This window comes from Mchenga conophoros, linkage group LG14 (genome assembly GCF_057382185.1).
Source record: "Mchenga conophoros isolate Kocher_MC1m ecotype Shallow Benthic linkage group LG14, M_conophoros_male_GT1.1, whole genome shotgun sequence".
In the NCBI taxonomy this organism is placed as follows: Eukaryota; Metazoa; Chordata; class Actinopteri; order Cichliformes; family Cichlidae; genus Mchenga; species Mchenga conophoros.
In genome coordinates, this window is record NC_140539.1 from 37,072,547 (window position 1) to 37,097,592 (window position 25,046).

General features: G+C 42.3%; 1 protein-coding gene across 3 annotated transcripts in view; it reads right to left on the reverse strand.

Moving 5' to 3' along the window:
• slc8a2b (solute carrier family 8 member 2b) overlaps positions 1-25,046 on the reverse strand; it is a 200,380-nt gene that overhangs the window by 32,684 nt on the left and 142,650 nt on the right. For all 3 annotated transcript variants that reach the window (XM_085244319.1, XM_085244317.1, XM_085244318.1), the window contains 7 exons: positions 21,919-22,429; positions 12,662-12,799; positions 12,330-12,557; positions 11,423-11,818; positions 3,788-3,913; positions 3,400-3,595; positions 1,229-1,359 (listed from right to left, as the gene is read on the reverse strand). In XM_085244319.1, coding sequence (XP_085100445.1) covers positions 1,229-1,359; positions 3,400-3,595; positions 3,788-3,913; positions 11,423-11,818; positions 12,330-12,557; positions 12,662-12,799; positions 21,919-22,305 — 1,602 coding nt within the window. In that variant the 5' untranslated portion in view covers positions 22,306-22,429. The remainder of the gene's footprint in view (positions 1-1,228; positions 1,360-3,399; positions 3,596-3,787; positions 3,914-11,422; positions 11,819-12,329; positions 12,558-12,661; positions 12,800-21,918; positions 22,430-25,046) is intronic.

Below are 25,046 nucleotides of genomic sequence, written 5' to 3' on the forward strand. Positions count from 1 at the left end.
CAGCCGCGAACCCGGGCTTCTGTTTTTCCAGAGCCTTTGTCTGTCTCTCCTCCCGGGACTCTCATTATGTATCTCCTCATCCCTCTCCCACCTCTTTCTCCTCACTTTGATCTCCTTGGAAATCTTCCCAGATTTCACAGTCACTGTGGAGGAAGCCCGCAGAGTGTTTGTGCATTTTTATAAAGTAAAACTCTCAGTCCAGAGCTCCTCCTGCACCAAAGCTGGTGACTTACCGTGTGTAGGTCCTAATTAGAAAATCAGCTGAATTAGAAATCTCTTCACCAACTTGGAGCTCAAAGCTTTTGGGATGAACTGACAGGTATATTTCATAATTCATATAATCAGCTATACAGTTTCCCACAGGGATCATTAAAGATTCAACTTGTCTCCAAAAAAACCTTCAATAAATCTTTAACACTGAAGTTCCCTTATTGTCAAACTCATCTTCCATCTGCCACGATGAAGGAAGAGAGTACTCTTAAACTGTGTCTGTGTCGTGGTCACTGCTGTGTCCTCACTTCTCTTTTTGTTCCTCCTTTGTGCTTCTAACACTTTTCACTGTTTCTTCTGTGCATCAGTGTCTGAGCCTCCCTCTGTCTGTGTTCACTCGCTCTTTTTACTTCCTGTTTTATTATGAAGTTTTTGCTTTGTCCCTTTCAGAGTTTAAGATTTATAAGACTGCTTCCACGTTCAAGCTTCAGCCGTGTCTTGTTTCCCTGTACTTGTATTTCTGCCTCTAAGAAAGCAAAACTCTTGAGCGTCTTGGATCCAAATGGCCAACATTAACATACCAAAACCTGTACAGGGAGAACATGCAAACTCCACATGGAAATGCTCAGCCTGACTTCAAACCCAGCGACACTAATGCTGCGAGCAACACTGATAACCGCTGAAAGGCCTGCTACAGTTTCTGCATCCATAAGATCCATGCCAGGGTCAGCTGGGGTCTGAGTGATGTAACTTTTAACATCAGATGGTGAGGACAAGACTCCCTGTAGTATTTTGTGATTGTGTAAACTGGCCTGAGCTTATATAAAAGGAACAGCTACTCATCCGTACTGTCAGCAGCTGTCCATGTCCCCAACAAAGTATAAGCCCCACCTGAGTCACTGTTGTTGTGTTCCTGTGATTTTTTGTATACGGTTAACCTTGTGTTTCTTTGTTTTTAATAAAAGGATGTTTTTTAAATGGCAGGTTATCTTCTCTTCGCAGTCTTCCCTGAACTCACCTTGATCTCTTTGCAAGTCTCTCCAGGCTTGAACACCAGCGTTCCTTCGGTGTATTTGTAATCTGATCCAGCGTTGGCTGAACCATCTTCTGTTCTGTAGTCCACATAGAAAGTATTCTCTCCCAGACCACCTAAACAACAGAAATAAAACACAGTTACACTGGATATATTACACAATATTATTTCTGTGAGCTGTATCTATCTGTACTGTGATGTTCACACTCTTACAAAACCTATATAGGAAGATAAGCTGACTCTCAGTTACTTTTGCATTTATGTTGCTCGTGTTTTTCACCAGCAGATTTTGTTTTCCTTATGATTTCAGAACTGAAGCCAAAGCGCTTTGAGCCAACTGTTGTTGAGATTTGGAGCGATATAAATAAATAAATACATATGAATAAAACTGAACTGAATTTAACTGAAATACATTTATTCAACATATCTAAAGAGGGACTCTATTTTAAATTTGGATGAATTCAGACTTCCTTTTACATGCTAGTGATTGTCTTGGAGTGTCTAAATCTATTCATGACTAAAACTGGAGGTGGAAACCAGACCTTTGTACGTAAGGTGCACAAAGGTCTAATGAGTGAGATTTTTAAAAAGGAAACATGAACAAGCTCGCAACAAGAAAAGAAACAATAAAGATAGAAGGAACATTTTGTTCTTTTTAATATTAGCAGATCTGGGAATTGAAATGCAGATAAATTAAAAGTGCAACAAGCTCCAGCTCGCACTGGAACGGTTCGCAGCCGAGTGTGAAGCAGCGGGAATGAGGATCAGCACCTCCAAATCTGAGGCCATGGTTCTCAGCCGGAAAAGGGTGGAGTGCCCACTCCGGGTCGGGGATGAGTTCCTGCCCCAAGTGGAGGAGTTCAAGTATCTCGGGGTCTTGTTCGCGAGTGATGGGAGAAGGGAGCCGGAGATCGACAGACGGATTGGGGCTGCGGCTGCAGTAATGCGGACGCTGCACCGGTCCGTCGTAGTGAAGAGGGAGCTGAGTGTAAAAGCGAAGCTCTCAATTTACCGGTCGATCTACGTCCCTACCCTCACCTATGGCCACGAGCTGTGGGTAGTGACCGAAAGAACGAGATCGCGGATACAAGCGGCAGAAATGAGCTTCCTCCGAAGGGTGGCTGGCCTCTCCCTTAGAGATAGGGTGAGAAGTTCGGCCATCCGGGAGGGGCTCAGAGTAGAGCAGCTGCTGCTCCACATCGAAAGGAGCCAGCTGAGGTGGTTCGGGCATCTGACAAGGATGCCCCCTGGGCGCCTCCTGGGTGAGGTGTTCCAGGCATGTCCCACCGGGAGGAGGCCCCAGGGCAGACCCAGGACACGCTGGAGAGATTATATCTCTCGGCTTGCCTGGGAACGCCTTGGTGTTCCCCCGGATAAGCTGGAGGAGGTGGCTGGGGAGAGGGAGGTCTGGGCCTCTTTGCTTAGGCTGCTGCCCCCGCGACCCGGCCCCGGATAAAGCGGATGAAAATGGATGGATGGATGGAAACATGAACAAACGAATTTAAGAATTTGAAGGAAATAGTCATGAATCTACAGGCTGAAATGTATGCATCTGGATTTTTGACACCAGAATATGTGTGTGTGTGTGTGTGTGTGTGTGTGTGTGTGTGTGTGTGTGGGAGGGGGGAATCCTATTCAGCTGTATTATGTATAGCTGTCCATCAATCAGTGCCTCCCATCTAGGTGCCTTAGAATCAGGCATATATATCAGAAACTCTGACATACTTAATAAAGCTGTGTGAAAAAATTGCTTTCGTACTGTGACCACATGGATGGGTCAAAATGTGGTAGCTGGTCATTGACAATTACTCCAAAAACCCCCAAAAACCTTTTCTTGGGATTCCTCAAAACAAGCTACGTGAATTTTTTTCAAACTGCTGTGTTAAAAAAAGAAATTCTGTTTAAGCACGGGTTACTGCAGGCTCTCTTTAAAGTGCTTCTTCCATAAGTACTTTTACAAGTAATTAAATGTCTTCCTTTAGGTTCAGTGGAGGAAACTGACCACAGGTCGGATCAAAGACAGAAAAAGTTTAGATCAAAAGTTGCACTGATTTGTAGAACAGAAAGATTTTATGCTTTATTACCACAGCAGCTCTCAGCCTCTTGTCTTATTTATGTGGACTCATTATAAGCTTATGCGTAATTCATTTCGCTACCTTGACACGCCACAGCCAGCATCAGGACGCCGCAGTTCTCCATGCACTGACTGTGAGGACTCTCAAATGAGATGCGGCTGCACACAGCCATGTCGTCGTCTTCTGGGGCCTCCTCGTCAGCTACGGCTGTGCGCCGCGCGTGGTCCGCTGCATGCTTCTTCAGGACGTTTCCAGCTCCGATCATCATACGAGTCGCCTTCAGGGAGAGGAAGAGGAGGATGAGGGGTTAAAGGAAACAAAGAGTACAGAATCATTTTTAGAAGCCCTTGAACTACTTCTGCGTTCCCACAGTTCTGGACAACCTTGTGTGTTTACCTCAGGGCCTAAGAGAGAGAGACAGTGTGTGTGTGTGTGTGTGTGTGTGTGTGTGTGCGTGTGTGTGTGTTACCTGAATGCGGTAAAAAGCTCGGCTCTTCTGCTGGTGCAGCAAGGCGTAGTAGTTGGCCAGCTCCACCAGCTGGTCCAGCTCTTTATCAGGATATTTCTGCTTCAACTCCTTCAAGATACGAATCACCTGGAGGAAAGATGAGAGGACACAAATATGCTTAAGATGGAATCGACACGACAGAAGAGCGAGACATTCTCATCACGTACAGTTTCTGCAGACACGTTTCCACTCACGTAAAAGAAAAGAATTTCTCACTGCCTCCAAGACTAAATATTTTATATGTTTTCAGGCTTTTTTTTAAATTACACGTCTCAGATATATGCACAGCTTTTTTAGGACTTTGATTGGATCAATGCAACACTTTGATACTTTTCTTTTTCAGCCATTCTGTTGCAGGTTTGCTGCTGTGACAGATGGTTGTGACTCCAGAGTACTTTGCTATGCAGAGGAGTTTCTGGTCGACTCCGGGTCCTGTGGCTGCCCAAATCATCACTCCTCCACCCCGTGTAATAGTTGGTATGCAACTGGTATGAACTGCTGTGCATCGTGACCAAACATTGGTCTCGTCTGTTTGAAGGACATCGTTCCAGAAATTTTGGGCTTTGCTCAGACATAATTTTGCAAACTTAAGCTGTTCTGTCTTTTTTAGAATTCCTGGGAAGACTGAGGAATTGTGTTAACACACAACTAATGCTCCAGACCAGCAAACTGTCAAAACTTCTGCTTTCACAGAGCTCATCACACTTGTTGAAGATCAACTAATCAAGTGCAGTTTGTTAGCAGTGTCTGGCTGCTCTTTACTCTCTCCCCCCTTTGGATACAGTACAGGTACATTTAGTTTTTTACAAGATTGCATCAAGTCTTAGAGATATAAAATACAAAAAAGGCTAACACAGAAATATCTTATATACTTTTTCAGTTTCATAATAACAGAATCACTGCATCTTTTCTCTAAAAGCTCGAGCTATCAAAAGGATGACATTTTGAAATAATAACCTCCAACAACTTTCAAGCATTAAAAGAGAAAATGTCATCAGTTAAAGGAATAAATTACCCCTTTGCTGTCCAAAGACAGTCACACAAAGAGGCCTGATGTCTAATTACATTTGATCACATGAGTTGGTGCAGAAAACATCCCACATTTGTGCTACTTGAAATGGTCAGCAAAAAAAATCAAAACTAAACAAAACTAACATAACGCCTTTTCTCCATAACGATATCCAGTCAGGTGATGTTTCACTTCCACCAGATACAATATGATTTACAGTTTTAATCAGCAGTTATTATCCTGCTTCCTACTAATCGCCTTCACAATATAACCACATACTGTATTAGAATAGGTGAAGCTGATCTGGTGTTAGGATATATTTTTGCATGTCACTTTGAAAAAGATATAACATAACCCACTCTCAGTCTTTACCAGGGGCCCGTTCTTCGTACCTCGCTAAGTAGGTTAGCCGGATTAGATTGTTGACGATTTCGCGTGATCCTGGATCGTTCGGTTCCCCGAAGCTCATCCGGGACTTGCTGTCATAGCAACAGAGCCGTAAGCGTAAACCTGCTCGGGAGCAGGTTTACTTTATGTAAACAGGATTAGATCGCGGCCACGCAGGTATGTCCGCTTCATTTATACGAAAGCAACAGCGATATTCCACCACTGTTTCACCATAAATAAATAACATCAATGTAACTGAAGATAATGCAGCACTTGATCCTTTTATTGATTTCACACAGATACATACAGGTCATTTCCTAAAAAAGGGAAATGTACTATTAACATTCTATTACATGTATGTGATTATTACAGATGTAATTCATATTTCAGAGTAGTAATTGTAAATTACTTCGTGTAATCAAGATGAGAGACCACGGCTATAAAAGCGAAGGTGGATTTGGGAAGTCTGTCGCAGCCATGTCCTGTCCGTATACGCGAGTCACCCATTGCAGAAGGTGCAAGATTGATAAGGAGAGTCCTCAGAATTCAGCGTATATTGCGGGACAGACAGGATCCTTTAGCTCAGCGCGACAGTGTGCTCATAGAGAGATATCGATTTTCCCGTGAGGGTATTATATACTTAACCAACTTGTTGACGAGGGGGTGCAGGACCACCACCTGTCTTTTTTTCCTCTGCCCTTTTCTTGGTTGCTGTTATAAACAAACAAACAGATTATTTCAGGGTCTCTTTCCAAGAGACGAAAAGCAATATAAGTGATAAATATTACCATTCTGTAGAATATTCTTATATTTCACTTTTACTTGTTCCCATGTTCTAGTGGGTCCTGTTGTGGCTCTAATGTTAAAGGGGATGTAATATAACATATTATAATATAATATAATGTAATATAATATTGGATAATATAGTGTGATATGATAAATCTACCCTACCGCCTACTGGTGTTGGCCAGAGGGGCCGATGGCGCAATATGGCAGCCTGGCTTCTGTCAGTCTGCCCCAGGGCAGCTGTGGCTACAACCGTAGCTGCCTCCACCAGTGTGTGAATGTGAGAGTGACTGAATAGTGGCATTGTAAAGCGCTTTGGGTGCCTTGAAAAGCGCTATATAAATCCACTCCATTATTATTGTTATTATTAAATTACTTACGAGTTTAATTTGTCAGCAACTTTCTGCCAGCCCTCGCTCCTTGCTTTTGCAGCCTTTGCAGTGTTCCCTTGCGTTCTGATTAAACTCTGAAACTCCTGAAATCCCTCACTCAAGAGTTCTTGCTCTGCTGCCGAAAAATACCGAGCGCGCTCCTTCGACATTTTCGCCGACCAATCAGAGGGTTGCCGATCAATGTTTCTACTATCGATGCGTAGCCCCTTTTACGACACCCAGTGATCTCACATTACTTCATCCAGCTGTACTAATCGTCAACAGCATGTGTGTTCGGAGAACCGGATTAGCGAGCTCACGGTTAGCGCGATGATTTGGTCTTGGATGTGTCATTTGATGTTGGATGTAATAAGCCACGTACGAAGAACGGGCCCCAGGTACTCTGCAGATTTACAAATAGACCATTAAGCAAACACAAATATGGTAATACTTAAACCATTTCTTTCATTTTCTCTACACAACATGAAACACAGGTTGTTTCTGGCATTTTAACAGGAGCTGTGAACCTGCTCTTAAAATATGTAAAAATGTGCAGGTCTGACTCCCCTGATGGGCTGTTCTTTGTCTTGTCTTGTTTACAAGGACTGAAAGAGACAAAAACATTGATGCTGAGTATGGGAAATAAGTCTGTCTGTCCAACAGCAGTTTATTAGACAAACAAGACTAAGTCAGTCTTGCAGATTTTGATAAGCACCTTTGGCCTGTGCTACCGGGTGTAGAGAGAGGATCCAAATGCCTATCAGGAATCTCAAAGAGATGCAAAGAGGAACTTTATTTGTTTTATAAATAAAAAAGAGAACAAAATGCTGTGCACAACACCAGCGAGAGAACCTGGAAGGAAGTAATGAAACTGAGTCACAAAAAACAGATAACAAAAAACCTTGTAGACAAACAAGAGTGAACAGCGTGTTTCCTTGTTAATGTGTTATTTTTTCAGTTATGGATGTATTTGCAAGACTCGGTGTGGCGTGATTAACTTTTAGAATTTCTTTGGATCTGAATCCAGAACTTTTGTGAAGGATTCTTTGTAATGTGGATTAAAATAGTCCTGCTGGATCCAGGGACTCGGGCCATATGTGGTCTGCTTTGGTCTATCTTCCCTCTAAGAGTGACTGTTAGCAAAGAAAAAAAATAACCCTTTTCAGTGTAACCTGTATGTGCTGCATATGCATGGAGCCAGGTTTCACAGTAAGTGATAGCTCAGTATCAATAAAGGAGTGAGTGGTCCTGAAGGGGTCACCTCAGTGAGAGGAAGTGAAGCCCACAGCCTGAGGCTGCGTTCTGCCTCTGCACACATTTACATCAAGTTTCTGCCCACACAGCGAACTCAAATAGCAAAACTGCAGGGGTGGAGTGCACTCGACACTTTCAGCTGGCTTTCAGGGTGCGAACCTACCTAAAAGGCCATTTAGCACAATATTATCAGCAGAATAACGTTTAACCCTCAACTTTAAGGCTACTTTTTCTCTGGTACTAAATACAGTACTGTACATTTCGGTACAGCTTGTGATATCTGAGCATGAACCGCACATACAGCAAAATTAGGAGTAAAAAAGCAAAATGTAATTACATTTCTAAAACTCCAATTATGTAAGTATGGGCAGCGTCTTCAAACTTGTCACCCAAGTCCAAGGTAAACTGTGAAAATACCTGTGAAAGGCAACTTTAAAAAAGTCCACTTTGGAGCATATTTTAGCTTAAAATATCAGAATGATATTTTAAAGCCTGGTTTAATTGGGCCAGAAAAATGATGTGGATGAGGACCTGTTTGTCTCTCAGTTCTTACTGTCTGTCTAGCTTTTATTTTAATAAAGTTTCTTCCCAAGAGTCTCATTTCTCTGCTTTTCTCATTTTCCATCCTCAGTTCTAAATCAAGTAAATTATATTTATAGAGCCAAGTATTACAAGGTCTCCTCAGGGGGTTTTATGATTTGTACTGTTGATAGATTTTCAGTTCAGATAAGAAAAAAGTTCGTTCTACTCCTCAAAAGTAAGAGCCGTTAATCTTTTCACAGCAGATGTAAATGGGCTTATTGTCATCTGCATTCCAGACAGGTGCAAAGCAGCGATTGTTAACAAAATGAGATTATAAAGTGCAGAACAAAGCATGCATGCTTCACTCGAGGAAATTTAAACTGGAGACACATTTATCTGCATTTGAGGCGCTTAACAAATTTATCAGACGAGATTTCATAAAAACAAGAAAACACAGATGCTTTAGAAATCTGTTAAAAACTTGTTCAAAAAACTAAAAGTTATGTTTTTATTTATGAGGCAAAATAACAAACTTTTTACATGTGTTCTGAGCCAGAAGCCAGAAAATAATGAAGCACATATTCAAATACTTAAATTAAATCTTCTGTTCTGCTTTTTTGTAACACAGTACATTTGTAAATTTAATAATTATATTTTAGTATGAAAAATATAATTTAGACTAAGGAGCGTGGGCCTGTGGCAGAAACCTTACACTGGGTGGTGTTTGAAATGTACTGAGCACTCTATCTTTCTGTCTCCTGCTGAGAAATAATCCATTATTTTTCGCAATTCTGTCGTCTTGATGGATGCTCCATCATCCAGGTAAGTAAATCTCCAAAAGTTGATTGTGTTCATCTGGACGTAGCGTTTTGTGAGAGAAACGTTTCGTCACTCATCCAGGTGACTTCTTCAGTCTCAGCTGACTACAGGTTTCAATCTTATAAACAGTACATTTGCATAATGACTGAAACCAGCCCACTGAAGGAACAATGGGTTGGGAGGTCAGTTCCTTAATCACAGTTATGTAAATTCTCATGGTCATTGATCAACAACCACTGATCAATAACCATGAGTACCATTCACAGAGAGTTGGGGAATGGCTGCAATCACAGCATTGTAAGATGGTGACAGATGCACCCTTAGGCCCCCTCCTTGATTCAGAGATGGTCTTTCCCTTTTCACGTAAATGGCCTCCTTGACTCCGCCCTCAAACCAGCGTTCCTCCCTGTCCAGGATGTGTACATCCTCATCATTGAAAGAGTGCCCACTGGCCTGTAGGTGTAAACAGACTGCAGAGTCCTGGCCTGACGAGGTGGCTCTTCTGTGTTGTGCCATCCGCTTTGCCAGAGGTTGTTTGGTTTCCCCGATGTATAAATCCTGGCAATCCTCCTGCACTTAACAGCGTACACTGTGTTACTCTGTTTGTGTCGGGGGACCCGATCCTTGGGGTGGACCAATTTTTGGCGCAGCGTGTTTTGGGGTTTAAAAGCCGCAGAGACCCGGTGTTTAGAAAAAATGCGTCTCAACTGCTCCAATACTCCTGACACGTATGGGATCACTACAGGTTTTCGCTTGGGCAGCGGTTGTCCTTCTCTCCTGGATCGGCTGGAGCTTTCTTTAGGCGCCTTCCCAGCTTTGACAAAAGTCCAGCTGGGATAACCACATTTACTCAGGGCCTTCTTGATGTGCTGTTCTTCTGCCTCCCTGGCCGCTGTGTCAGTGGGGATGGTGTTCGCTCTGTGTTGTAGCGTCCTGATGACACCCAGTTTGTGCTCCAGTGGATGATGAGAGTCAAACCTTAAATACTGATCTGTATGTGTAGGTTTATGGAACACGTCAGCTTTTAGATGTCCCCCATTCCTGATGGAAATCTCACAGTCTAAGAAGGCTAACCTGCCACTTTTCATATCCTCCCTGGTGAATTTGATGTGTTGGTCCACCGAGTTTATGTGATCCGTGAATTGTGGTACATCCTGAGATTTGATTTTCACCCAGGTGTCATCCACATAGCTGAACCAATGGCTTGGTGGTGTTCCAGGGTAGGACAGCAAAGCCCTCTTTTCCACTTCTTCCATGTACAAATTGGCCACGATGGGTGAAACTGGGGAGCCCATGGCACACCCATGTTTCTGCCTGTAGAACTGACCCTTGTATGTGAAGTAGGTGGAATGAAGGCACAGTTCAAATACACTTGGTCGATGCTGAGAGTGGTCCTGTTGCTGAGGTTGGTGTCATCCTGTAATCTCTTACGAACTACCTCCAACGCTTCTGTGACTGGGATGCAAGTGAAGAAAGATGTAACGTCGTACGAGACCATGGTTTCATCTGCCTCCATAATGACATCTCTCACCTTCTCAACAAAATCCAGGGTGTTCTGGATGTGGTGTTCAGAGCTGCCCACCAGCGGGTTCAGGATGGAAGCCAGAAACTTGGAGATGTTATAGGTGACAGAGTTGATCATACAGACAATCGGTCTTAAAGGTGCACCCTGTTTATGTATTTTCAGTAAACCATACAGACTTGGTGTAGATTCCCCTGGGTATAGCTTCACTGGGCTGGTTTCAGTCATTATGCAAATGTACTGTTTATAGGATTGGGGAAACCTGCAGTCAGCTGAGACTGAAGAAGTCACCTGGATGAGTGACGAAACGTTTCTCCCACAAAAACGCTACGTCCAGATGAACACAATCAGCTTCTGGAGAACTACAATTCTGTGCTAAAAAAGCAGAAAGTGCAAGTTTAGATTTTTCACCAACATAAAAATGTGGGAAATCCAATTATGAAATGAATATATGGTAAGCCACATATGCAATGACCCCAGAGTCCAAATGGATTTACATTCTAAAGATTACATGAAAATGAAACACTTGTTTCTTCATTTCCTCACTTTGAACACAGATTTTCCACACATAGCACTAAGATGTTCTGCACAAACCAGAAATGCATCTGAGGAATGGAAAGAAAAACTTTGTTTGCATAGTGACAGTGTTAAAATGTGCAGTAACAAGTGCTCCATAGGTTTTTGTTGTTTTCCTGTCTGTCTTCAGAAATATTTTTATTTATGTTTTGACTCTCTGGTTTGCTGATCTGATGGTTGAAGTTCACCTGTTTTATAGGAAGACCTTTCACACAGTTTTATGTAACACATCATCTGGCGTGTAACTGAATCTCTCAAACTAACAGTCTAATGTTTGAGTCTGATGTTGTGCTTGTGATCAGATGCTCTCCTATGCTGCTCTCTGAAGATTCTTCCCGTCTCTGTCTCACCTCCTTGCGGCTCTCATCCAGCTCCTTGCTGCTTTCCACATTGACTGTAGCGCTGGTGGAGTGGGGCAGATTGGCTCCCCCTCCTGTTCCCACGGCTCCTGCTGCCGCTCCAATGTTGTTGGCTGTGGCGCCTGTGGTCCCGTCCTGAGTGCCGCCCCCACAGTTTTCAGCAGGAACCACAGCGCCCCCTCGCGCTGGGAACTTGCCATCTATGATCATCTCCATGCCGCCTTTGTTGGGTGTCAAATCCCCTTCAGTCTCGACAACGATGCCATGGCGCTTGTCGGCTCGGTAACGCTTGCCCATGTATTTGTAGAAGAGCAGGCGCCGATCAGCGATCCAAGCCAGGATGACGCAGACAGGGAAGAAGAGCAGGGTGACCAGGGCCTCCCACACCTGAAACACACATGGAGATTATAAAGTTAGAACTATTATAGTCGTTAAAGATCAGTCATCCATCCATCCATCCATCTATCCATCTTCTTAACAGCTGAAGTAACTCTGAAGGAGGAGCTCTGAACCCGGGATCTGCTTGCTGTGAGGCGACCTGGCCCATAAGGAAACAACAGTATGTGGTCACATTTGGATTCACAAGTTAACATCACTACTTGTGTGGTAAAAAAGAATAAGAGATATCTTTGCTTAGAAGTTTGTCCATCAGCAAGCAGGAAGAAGACGATATTGACATGTCTCCCTCCACATATTCCCCAACCTCTAAAACAAATAAAAGACAAAAACTGCTCCGTGTCAAAACTATTTCCTGATCACTTCGCTTCACGTCTTCATGTTAGAGGGTTCATTTGAGAACTTACCAATTTACCAAAAAGATGAATAATTATCTGGTATGTTGCCACTGCACCTCTGAGCTCACTGATTCTTTCATCCTCTCACACTGAGTCTGCCTCACCTCCACGACACCCGGTGATATGATAGACAGGATAAGGTAGAGCCAGATGTAGGCGAAGATGCTCCAGAACGCGGTGATGAAGAACACCCGCAGATGTTTGATCTTCCGGCTCTGGCCGTTGGGGATCACCCACACGCAGATCCCGATGATCACAAACATGTTGAAGGCAGCACTGCCGACGATGGTTCCTGGACCCAACTGGCCAGCCTTGAATTCGTGACCACACACCTGCAAAAAGTTTGTAACAGGGAGAGGAAAGACAAGTCTACTTACCATCTGCATCTCAATAAACGATACACAGAGTTACTGTGTGTGTGTGTGTGTGTGTGTACCTCTATAACAGAGAGCAGTATCTCTGGAGCGCTGGAGCCCAGAGCCATGAGCGTCAGATTGGACACTGTTTCATTCCAGATTCGAACCGTCATCACTGACGTTTCCCCGTTAGGCATAGTGATGGTCACCTCCTTCTCCTGTTGGCCCAAACACACAATTTGTGTTAGCGTGCTTGATGTAAAAAGTCTGGACTACGTAGAAGGATGAAGATGTAACCTGCCCCACCCTAGGCTGAACAGAGAGTTAGGAAGATGCCAGTCCACGGTCTGTGTAAACCTCCACATCCTTATCAGATTATTTCTTCTTCTTCATCCACCAAGTAGTCATAGATACGCTGTTCATACCTCAAAAGAAGCGGCTCGTTCATGCACTGTTCGCTTCTATTCAGATTTTTTAAATTAGACACTGAATGGAGAGACTCGTTCTCTTCTCTGCTGTCACTCCTCTTCCTTTAGGCACATTTTCACGGTACCTCTTACAGTTTTTCAGTTTTGGTCAAAACTGTCCAGAGAAATCTCTCAAATCTCTCCCCGTTCATGTACACTGGGAAGCTAAAGTGAGGTTAGAGTGAGACATGCAGAAAATCTCGTCTGAAATTTTGGTATTTAATCTGCCGCTGTGACCACAATTTTTAACCTACAGCCATCATTTTACCTGCAAAACGTAGCTACGCTTGTTTGCTTTTCAAAAAGCCATGCCTCAAAGCCCACACATGCATACTTTTTGAACTACAGCCATTTGTTTCAGAGGAATGCCATCATGTGCTTTCATTCATGAGTTTCCAACAGTCATGGAGAGAAAGAAAAAATCTTTTTTAACTTGCTCTCCTTGTCACAGTCTGCTCAGGCAAACTGCATGGAGTGCAAAGAGTGGACCCAGGTCTGGACATACTAAAACTCAAACATAACTGATGATGAGCGGTTTATTTAGGCAGACAAAACAGTACAAAATAAAAGGACGAAAACAACATAAAACTAAACAATGACCTACACTGGGTAAACTAGAAAAGAAACAAGAACCAAGAAAAATCTTGGGGAACAGAAAACAAACAAGAAAAACTCTAAACATGGCAAAGTGATATGGAAATCTGAAAGCACGACATGGCATGGGAAAAACGCAGCCGATCCGGCAAGGAGTGACTGAAAACACTTGGACTAAATACACACAGGAGGATAATGAGGGAAGTGGGAACACATGGGGAAATGGCTGACACACATGAACATAACGACATAATGTCTACTAATTCAGTTTGCATGTTGAAGTATTTCTGGTCAAGATATATAAGATTGTTAGTATGTTAGGCAAGGTCCTTAAAGGAACATAATAGTTGTTTAAATGTGTTATTGGTTGACAGAGCACTCGGCATAGAAAAATAGGAATCTAAGTAGCAGCCAGTCCACACCTCCCTGTTGTTTCAAGAATGAAAAACCAAGAAGGATTTTCTTTTTTGCTAATACGTTTTCCATGGTGATCTGTATGAGCCTCTGGACAGTAAAAAGTCACTGTTCTCACATGCTGGGGCTGCAGATAATGCAGTGGGGCTGTATCCCAATTCAGGCTCTGCAGCCTTAAAGGCCGCATTTTAAGGCCGATTACGTCACAGCGACGCGACGAAGGCTGTCCCAATTCGCAGGCTGCTCGAAATGCGGCCCTCAAATGCGTCCTTCATTTCCCTGAATTTTAAGGATGTGGCGGCGTAGACTTCGTGGCCCAACATATCCCAGAATGCATAGCGCGGCGGTGGGTGTGGATAATTTTGCCGAAAAAAAACGGCGGAAGAGTAAACTTTTAAAAGTAACTACTTAATATTATGTCACTTCTTTATGTGCAAATGTTTAATAACGAAGAACATTAAAATATTACTGTCGGCAAAGTTATGTGACATTAGTGACGTTTGTACTAACTTGGTTTTAAAGCCTTTACTTTAAAATATACGCCGTTCAATAGCTGACCTTAATCTTACAGAGAATGATCAAAGCTCATGTGGAAACAAACAAACAAATGAACAAAAGATTTTCTCCTTCATTTCTGTCAAACAAAGCTGAAAAGTTTCCAGCTGTTAGTATCATGGTTGCTAGGCAACCTGGGCAGCACGAAGGAGGCTAAACCGTCCCATTTCACAAGCCTCGCACTTCCGGCCTTAGCGGTCTTTGAGTACGCGGCCCTTGTGGACCGTTAAGGCTGCGTACTTTAAGGCTGCAGACCCTGAATTGGGATACAGCCTGGGTAGTACCGTTACCTCACAACGACAGTGGTCCTTTCAGTTTGCATCCCAACTTAGATGAAGGGGGACAATTTTTCTTCTTGTTAACAAGAAGAAGTTCAATATCTCTACCTGCTGAGAATTTGCAGTGAGAACAAATCTTCCATGTTCTCATCCAGTCCTGTGTTTTAAAAACGACCTTCCCATTCCACTAAACAGCATTTTTAATTACATCTCAGGAAAGCAGTTTTGCAGTTTTAATACCTTACATTTAACAAGATAGGCAGTGTCATCCAGCCAAGTAGAGTTTGACTTCCAGCTACTCACTCACTTATTTTCAGATTAGATTTTCTTTCAAATGTAATTTTCATACTCCGTGTTGTTGTGTTGTAGGCACCAAAACTATCAAGTTTTCATTGAGGGAAAGGTTTGGATTCAAATACAAATGTTCATAATGTTAACCACATTAGAGGCTTGAGCTCCATTTTCTGCAGCATAAGCCTGAAAACATTAACAGAACTAAAAAAAATAAAATAAAAAACTAAAAGTCAAATATTTTCACAGTTTAAACATTTGGATCCGTGAACATGACTTACACTATTTTTCATTAACTTCTCCCAAAACGGTTAAGTTAACAAAAAAAAAGTTTAAAACTCAGTTAAAAACCTGAAGGTTGAAAATGTGCTTCCTATCTAAAGTCAACATTTATTACTGGCTTTGAAAGGGAATTTTTATATATGCAGCCAGCAAGTTTGCTTTTACTCCCGTTCCTCATTTCTTTCTTGATCACGCGTACAGTCTATGACCACAAAGAAAGAAAATAAACAGAAAAGCCACGTTGATAATAAAGGTGTCTGTTGAAAAAAGAATCCACGAAAAAAACAAAACACATTTCCCTCTAAATCAGAATTCAGTTTATGTGAGTGGGAATGTAATTTTTCTGAGTCGTGGCTCTCTTGTCGTATTTATCTACATAGAGACAAAGAGACAGATTTATCTCTCTGCTTCTGCTGTATTCATCACCATTAGCAGTTTATTCGCTGACATAGTCGTTACTACATTTACTCTGTTTCCTTTGCATTCATAAATCCTCATAACAGGAGCTCACACAGGAAGTGAAGTGTAGAACAGCAGTCCCCAACCTTTTTTGCGCCACGGACCGGTTTATGCCCGACAATATTTTCACAGACCGGCCTTTAAGGTGTCGCGGATAAATACAACTAAATAAAACTAGTACCGGTACTGAAAAGTTATTCATAACACACGTGAAAAGACCCAGGAAAACCGAGTTAACGATAAAAACGATAACAAAATAACGCTGAAAACCGATAAAAACCCTGAAAACCATACATTTCACAGCTGAGCCTCAACTCTCGCGGCCCAGTACCAAACGACTCACGGACCGGTACCGGTCCGAGGTCCGGGGGTTGGGGACCGCTGGTGTAGAACATGTAGGGTCAGCACTCCCACATACTCCTGCAGTGTACAGACACACCAGCACACAGACTGACCGGAGCCCTGACCGGTAGATGGTGCAGAGGTGGTGCTGTGCCTGCCACGGTGATGGATTGTGGGGTACACACTCAGATATCCGTGTACACTGACCATGAAGGGGATGGATGAGCTAATGTTTCCTGTGGCTTCTACCACCATGCCTATTACTTTGTTGTCTTTCCCGTTATAGAGCCCCTTATCTGACAGATTTCTCATTACATTCAATCTCAGTGTAATTCCTCTGGATCCCTGTATATGTATCTGTTAGGCTCAGGGAATGACCTGAATGGAGTTGGACAGCTCCTGTGGAAAGATGAGTTGCGGTCAAGAGGCTCCACTAAAAATGATTTACTAAGCTGTCACCGGAACCAAATTAACCTGGACTGCATTTGACCGTGTGACTGGTACTTTAAACTAGATGGTGGTTGTTTGCCTCCACAGCTGTTTTCAGGCTGGATGCCTGCTTAAATTTTCCAGAGTAAATAAATGCACTTGCTTATTTTCAAAAGTAATTAGTTACTTAGTTACTTTTTAAAAACACGATTTACAACATGAATAGGTAATAAAGTGATAGATCTTTTAGCCCAATTCTACTTTTTTTGCATAATCCATCATATAAAATGTAATCAAATGGAAAAGTCTCTTTCTAAAACTTGTTTTGTTAGTTTTAATCTTTTAACTTTATGCATCAAGCAAACATTAAATGATATGCAACATTCTCTGACTGGAAGAAATTTGTTGAACATTTAAACCTATTTTCTGCACATTCCAGCACATAAAATAAAATAGTTGTTTGTGTTTACACTCACTCTTTCTAATAGATGTGAGTAAACCACAGCAGAAAATAAATAAAATCAAAGACTCAGCGGTCCTGTTGCTCTATTTTCACCTGTTTAGAAGGAGTGGGGCAGGTGGAGGTTTACCCTGGTGCAGGTGTGTTGTAGCGGTCAGTGGAAGGATCTGGGAGTTTCACATTCCCGTGGCAGCGTACTGTCGGTGCTTGCTCAGAAGTTTAGGGGGTTTTTCGCTGTAAAAAGAAGTTTTCTTCCCACGCAGTGAACAGCGGACTAAATGTTTTTGTCACTTTTTATGGAATCAAACTCAAAGTAAGGTCAGTACTTCCACGCTTTAAACGCTGCACGCTCATACTCTCTCCCGCACTCGATATATTATTCATTATTGATCTGCACACAGCTGTTGCCACGAACATCGCACTCGCTTACGTCACTGTCATGAGACACTCGTCAAAAAATCACGGTTTTAGTAACGCAGTAACACAGCGTGCTTACGGGGAAGTAACAGTAATCTAATTACCTTTTTTGCAGTAGTAATCCCTTACTTTACTGGTTACTTGAAAAAAGTAATCGGATTACAGTAATGCGTTACTTGTAACGCGTTATTGCCCATCTCTGCTGAGGAGCATAGCTATCCATGGTTGTTTCAATGAATAACTTTTAATAAATGTTTCCAAGTGTTTAACACTTCTGCAGTGGCAAGCACAAAGACTGTTAATATATGCTTTCAACATCTTAATGCGATATGCTGTGGTGGTTACTTGTGGATATGGTTTCTAGTGCTTGTGTGGCAGAGAAAAGTGTAAAGGTGTAAAAGGAGTCAGACTCCTGCATTAAAATGCAAAAACAGGTCTCAACTAAAGTCCAAAATAAACAACCTCTACAAAGTAAAGACATGCAAAAAAAAAATTGAAACAAACATAAATCCAGAGACACAAGAGGCCTAGCAGAACACAGGAGGTCACTGGGAAATAACTCTGAGCTTGCCACGCAGAAAATGCACAAAAGGCAAAGAGAAGGTAAGACTATAAATACACCGGGAACGGATCGGGGAATGAGAAACAGGATGGGGACCAGACGCAGGTGAAACTGTGTCCAAATCTGGAGGCTGCATGTTTCGAAGGACGTGGCCTACATAGGGCACACCTTCACAGGCCACAAAAACTTCAGAAACCGGAAGTGTAGCCTATCAGCGCTGCCTCTGTTGCCTAGCAACCATGAAACTGGCAGCTAGAGAGGTGTTGGAGAGAGATGGAGGACAAAATCCCTAATGCCATGTAACTTGTATGAAGCCAAATTCAATGTTATAGAGCGATATACATTTAAATGCAGTGACTGCTTCCCTCAGACTGTCAGTCTGACCTCCAAATGCAACCTTCAAAGGATGCAGCCCCTGAATTTGGAAACACTTAATCAGCCAGTCAAGGGAAGACAAGAAAATAAAATTATCACATGACATGAAAGAAAATTAAGCTTCAAAGCAAAACATGGTGGAACCAGAAGAACCAGAAAGAACATCCGAGAACAAAGTTATAAACACACAGATGAAGGAAGAGAAACACTGACATCAATAACAAACCCAAAATATAAGAAATAATAATAATAAACAAGGAACTGATAACTGAACATGTGAAATCGAACTTAAATGATAAAACTAAAGTATAGTATTAGCAGAATGGTAAAGTCATCACAGCCAAAACCCCCCAAAAAACAAAACAAAAGTTCAAAACTTTAACCTCAAAATGACACGTGGTCACTATTCATGTTCAGGGATGTTTGGAAAATATAAATAAAATAATAATAAAGCCTGTAAGAGTGCGGTGTATGGGGCACAGAAATGTGACAAAATCTTTTAACTAACATTAAGTCTTAACTTTCTGAATGAAGTAAGCAATCTATAATAACAAAATCTGGGTTGATTCATTATAAAATGTAAATTAATCAAAATCATGTAACATACCCTCTTTAAGTGCTGCACACTCAAAATAAAGAAGCTAACTCCTGTTTCTTATTGACCTCTAAGCCTCTGGTAATAAAGGTATTATTGCCCTACTTGCCTCTCTCTGCAGAATACAAGCAGTCATTGGCCATCTGTCTATATGCAGCTTACATGATAGAAGTGAGGAGACCGACTCTTTCCTGCTGCTGCAACCGGAGAAATGAAATGTGTGGGTGGAGTGTAATTGCATCTCCAAGGAGTTGAGCTAACACTGATGTTATAAGTCCTGTCAGACAACTCCAGCACTGAGCAACATTTTACTCTGAATGTGTAAAATTACTCCTTGGGAGCTGAAATAAACTCAGAAATGTTCTGTACTCAAACTTTAATACTTTGTTTTTTTGCTGTTCTACCCACAACAGAAAAGGAATCATATGGAGAGTATCGTGTAAGACAAAATCTTATACTCTGTAGATGTTAGCATCTTTTTTTAAAACCAGAAAACAGCTTTGATACTGGGAACAGCGTCTCAATGTCCTCGTTTCTCACTCCAGCTGACCTTCATGTCTCCTCATCCTCCTTTCAAACTGGACCTCAGGGTCCACTGAAGCCTCAAAACTCAGGCGCAATCGTCTTTTGTTAAAAAACACTGCATACACTGCATAACCTCAAGACCCGATCCATTAAAAGCCACCTGGGACACAAACACACACACCCTGTGAGCTGTACTCCTGCAAAAACATCACGACAACTTTGACAAATAACAACTCTGTCTGCTGACTCTGAAAACAGCTGAGGGTCATTTGCACTGTTACAGTTTGCAGTGGAAATGGAGAGAGGAGGGGAATCTATGAAATTGCCATTAAAGGAACTGCTTTACAGGAAGGAGACGACTGAATGATGAAGCGCACAAATTCACTTCACAGGTTCCAGCAAATCATTTATGGCTTCATTGAAGACGGGAACACAACTTTATTAATGCATTAACATGAAGTAGGTCTATTTTGAAGTGTTTGGTGCACGGTCAGCAAACAGTCTGCACTATAGCTGAGTGAAAACGCTCGACAGGTGGAAGCTTTATCTTTCCTTTCCTTTTGGATAAAGCTTGTAGTAAGAGCTGGATCAGGTGACGCTGAACCATCCTTATAGACTCAGGCTGCTGGGGGACTTCCCATCATGCACAGAGCACTCCTCCTTCACTCCCCTCTTTTCACTTTTCCACCACCACATGTCATTACATTTAACTTTCCTCTCTCCTGTAGTTTGCATTTTTCCTGTTTGTTGCTCATGTTCTCTCTTTCTTTCCTTTTTTATTCTCCTTTTTTTCCTCAGGGAGGGGCAGCCATCTGCAGATACTGGCCCCTGTGAGCAGCACTCGGAAACAGTGCTGCTCACAGGGGATAGTCTGTTGGTTTTCTCTAATAATGGCGTTTTTAACCTTACAAAGCACATTGGAACACCTATTGTAAATACATTCTGTGAAAATGAAGGTTAATCAAAAAAACTTTTCCATCAAAGATGTATGAACAGCAATTTTCACTGCAGTTTCATGAAATGGTCCCAAATTATTCCGGCACACAGTCTGATGGTAGAGCATCGTGGTCGGTGTAATAGTTCATGTTCATGGACATAAGTCATGTACCTCCAGGCTAAAAGAGCAACAAAGGCCAAATTAGGAAGTGGAAGATCATAACTTTCTGATACACTACCGTTTGAATCCCACACCTTGCTTCAGATTACTTGCAGCTCCATAGTGTAGTGGTTCACACATTTGCCTAACAACCAGAGGTTCCCCAGGAGAAGACACAAATCCTTTGGGGGTTGCATCAGGAAGGACATCCGGTGTAAAATCGTCCAAATCAAATACACAAAGCTATCCGCTGTGGGGACAGCCTCGTTAATTTCTTTGTTATTACGACTCAAAATAAATAAAGGGAAGGCCGCTTGTAACTTGGATTGATCGATATCTTTGTGCACTTTTTTTAAAACTACAAATTGTAGGTTCAGCTGTTGTTGATGTTCAGCTTCACTTGCTGCTAAAGCATTCTTACTACATTAATGAATATTTCATGGTTCTGTTTAAAGTATGTTCACCTGGTAACTGAAAACTGATTTATTAGGTTGCCTGTCGTGTAAAGACACACGACGCCAGCATTACTTTTAAACCTGCGCTGAGCGACACAAAGAAAATGAGGGCAATCCTGTGTTTGTAAAGAAACAGATCATATTCATCACTATTTCCTGATTGACCATGAGACTGCACTGATGTGAAAGGTGTGCTTGAGTTTTGATTCCATGTTTCTGGGTAGTACATCCTTTTTCCAGATCTCTGTGGTGGTCACCTGACAAAAGTTTAAATAACTCGTAGAGTAATTTGGCCTGGAAGATGGTCGACACCCTGCTAGATTTGTACAATCTATGAGTTTGTAATTCCTACATCATTGGTTCCAAAATGGTGTGCTGAGGCAAATCCAGGTATGCTGACATTTATGACCACCGTGTGTTTTGTTTTTGGAGCATACCACAACTTATCCTCACTGCAGTCTATCTGTAACCTGAAGAAATAAAAGATGAAAAACTAGCAGCTCTCAAAGTTGAGAAGTTTGCAAAAACGACCCGTCTGAAAGCTTCAGCGGTGAGGTCAACAGGCCTTGGAAGCTAAACATCCCCCCTCATGCAAACTGAGATCCAAACAAAAACCATTTATATCAACTATACCACCCGTGGATTGAGTGCATTTGCCTGACTCAAGGTATATGTCATGTTCAAGCTTGTAAGATGTAATTTTTGCTTTTATAAATAATTAAATGACTTTTGTCATCCTACCTGAGATGTGATGACCTCTATGGATGCCATGAAGCGGTCAGCAATGATGGACACTCCCAGGAACATGTACATGAGTGACAGGAAGTAGACCACAGCTCTGGTCACCTGGTAACCGACTCCAGGGTTTTCGGGGTACCAGACAGGTAACAGGATGCCCGGCTTGCACACGGTCACCTCATCACACTTATCCCCAATGCTGGGTGATGTACTATTATCATTAGATAAGGAAGGCAGGACGGAGGAGGAGGGAAATATGGAGGGCAAGGCTGTTCTTGGGTCAGGGTTCATGCTGGGGTCACTGCGCTGGGACTCTGGCTGGCAGGGTGGCAGTGGAAGGAGGAAGAGGAAGAAGAGGAGGAAGGGGGCAGGAGAGGCGGAGAGAGACATCACGACGTTTGATTCCCACGAGAAGCAGGAAAGACGAGGCAGAAGATGATGGGAATAGGCAGAGGAAGAAGAAGACGGCAACGGGAGATGCTGGGTACAGCCGAGGGTGCTGCGACTAGCTCACCTGCAGAGGGGGGAGAGAGAACGAGAAGGAAAATCAGGATTAGTTCATGAATAAAGAGAAGAAAAGGCTTTAAAAGCTGTACCGAAGACCAAACAAAGAGTGCATTTGAAGCTTATGCAACATTAAGCAAACACTAAAAGAAGTGTCTTCTATGCTGTCAGACACTTTTTAATGAAAACACTGAGGGAAGAATAGAAAGGAGAGAAGAGTTCTGGCTACGCTAGGTTTTAAAAATCACACAAACTTTTTACAGTTGCATCTGTGGTTTTACCAAAGTTACACAAATTTACACCCTTCCCAGCAAAATGTGTCAGTGTTGGTGTGAAGCCAGTTCTGTGGTGGAGCCTTGAGAGCCAGCCAACATTTCGACAGGTTTCAGAAACGATTCTTACACAGCTTTTGTAGGAAAAGGTGTGAAACCCTTCAGAGGATAATAACACAGAGGTCGTCATCTGTATGATCTCTACACCTTCAATGCAATAGTGAAATTCTCACTGCAGCCCCTCCCATAGTCACCACCCGTCTTTGATATTATAAAGGTATGGAACCACTAAGCACTGATCTATACATGCATCCACCCACCCAAAGGAATTAATGAGCATAGATACAATATTCATTAACTGGCACTCCATTGGTGGAAACTGGGTACCACTCAATATCCACACTGCTGTCTAGTTCCAGCAAGAAAATGCAGCTCAGAGAATAATGATGATGCTCTGTAATCTTACTGTTTCAGCCCAGCAGCGCTGTGATAGACTTACAACCTTTCCAGGGTGTACCTCAACTCTCCACATCACAGCTGACGTAGGCTCTATTTCCCCGCGACCTTAAACTGGATTATCAGTTAAGAAAATGAATGGATGGATGTTTTAACTAAGAAGTTTACAACATGTTCCTCATTACACACTCAGTGGCAGCAATAGCAGTTGCTTTCCAAAATTTATTTCATCAAATTAAAATTCCAGCCCTGCACTTGGCTTGCTCTGCACCCAAGAAATACTTTTTTGAATATTTGTAGATAGATATACGTCAGTATATCGATTTCTTTCTCTTTTTAAAGAGTTTCACCAGAAACAGTTTTGCCTTATTTATACGATGATGAAGTCATCACCCTTTAGATGATGACTTCACTGACCCTTATCTTTTGAGGAAAATGTCAAATTTGTCACAAAATCACACCTCTTGACTTTAGCTTTCATTTTTCATTTTCACCGTGCTGCACCTCTCACCCATGCGTTCGTTGCCTTCTCCCTGTAATGGCATTTAATCTAGAATGCCTAGCAAAGTCCTGGATAGGCGACAGGATTTCCAAAACTCGACTGCCAGGCTTTGCTGGCAGGACATAATGCCTACTCTCAGCCACCTACACTAGTGTATTAAATAAGATTCTCCTCCTAAAAAGTCCCTTCACAGTGTTCATTGCAGTATTCATTCCCCCTCTGATACAGGAGAGCTGTTCATCCCCTCTCTACATTGCTGATCCTGTGGCACAGAGCTGTTTGTGATGGGGCTTCGGTGCTTTGGAGTTCTCTCCCGCTCCTCATTCAAGGAATAGAAACTCCAGAGCAATTTAGGAAAATCAACCTTTTCACACTGGCTTTTGTTCCCACTCAAAATAACCTTACTTTGTTGTCCCCTTGATATTATTTTGCAGTGCGTTTTATGTATGATGTTTTTGACCTTGCATTCATACTGTAGCTCTTGTTTTTCATATGAAAGCAGAAAATAACTGGATTGTGAATTATGTAAAGATTTCCCCGTAAATATAGACAAAGGAAGTTGTAAGTGAACGCTGGCAGGTATAAAAGGGTGGATGATGTAATTCACTCTTGAATGAAACATTGAGGTGAGTCACCAGAACACAGAAAAATAATTATTTTATCTCTATATTATCAAGGCTCAATAGAAAAAGCTGGAGCAGAAGGCTAAGTGGAAGAAAGGATGACAAATGCAGACAGAAAAGAATGAATAATGGATGAATATAGTAGTGTGTGACTTTTAGTTCGGTTTAGTGTTACCTCGTGTCGCATAAACGTCTTAAAAGCAGCATTTTCTCTATTGTTTACCTTGAACTTCAGATGGAAAGAAAAACAAGTGAGGCAGAAACCCGGAGCAGGGGTGAGAACAAACGGAAAAAGGACAAACAAATGCAAAAAACTCTGAGCGAAAACATGAGAGACAGAAGAAGAGAGGGATGGGAGGAAGAGAGTCAAAAGATAGAAAGACGGTACAAAGAAGCCGAGACAGCAGGGAGGACGAGTCGCCATGATGGCCTCCAGAAAAAGAGGCTTGTTTTTGTTTGAGTCATGCAAACCCAGAACTGCTCACCAAATGTCTTTCTGCTCTTTCCCTTTTAATTTGAGACACCAACACACTAACAATGCTAACGCTTGTCTGAGGTAAGTTTGTGTGTGCGTGAGCATGCAACGTCACTTCTGCCAACTGGTGAAATTTAGACCTCAGCGTGAAACCAAAGGATGGACAGATGGACCGAACAGTGTTTCCTGCAGTTTGTGCAGCAGTGCCTAATCTTCCACCTCGCTCTCCCTCTCACGCTTCATCTCTCTCCATCCGTCCATTAGTGAGGAGGGAAGCACCTGCTAACACCTTCTGTTTT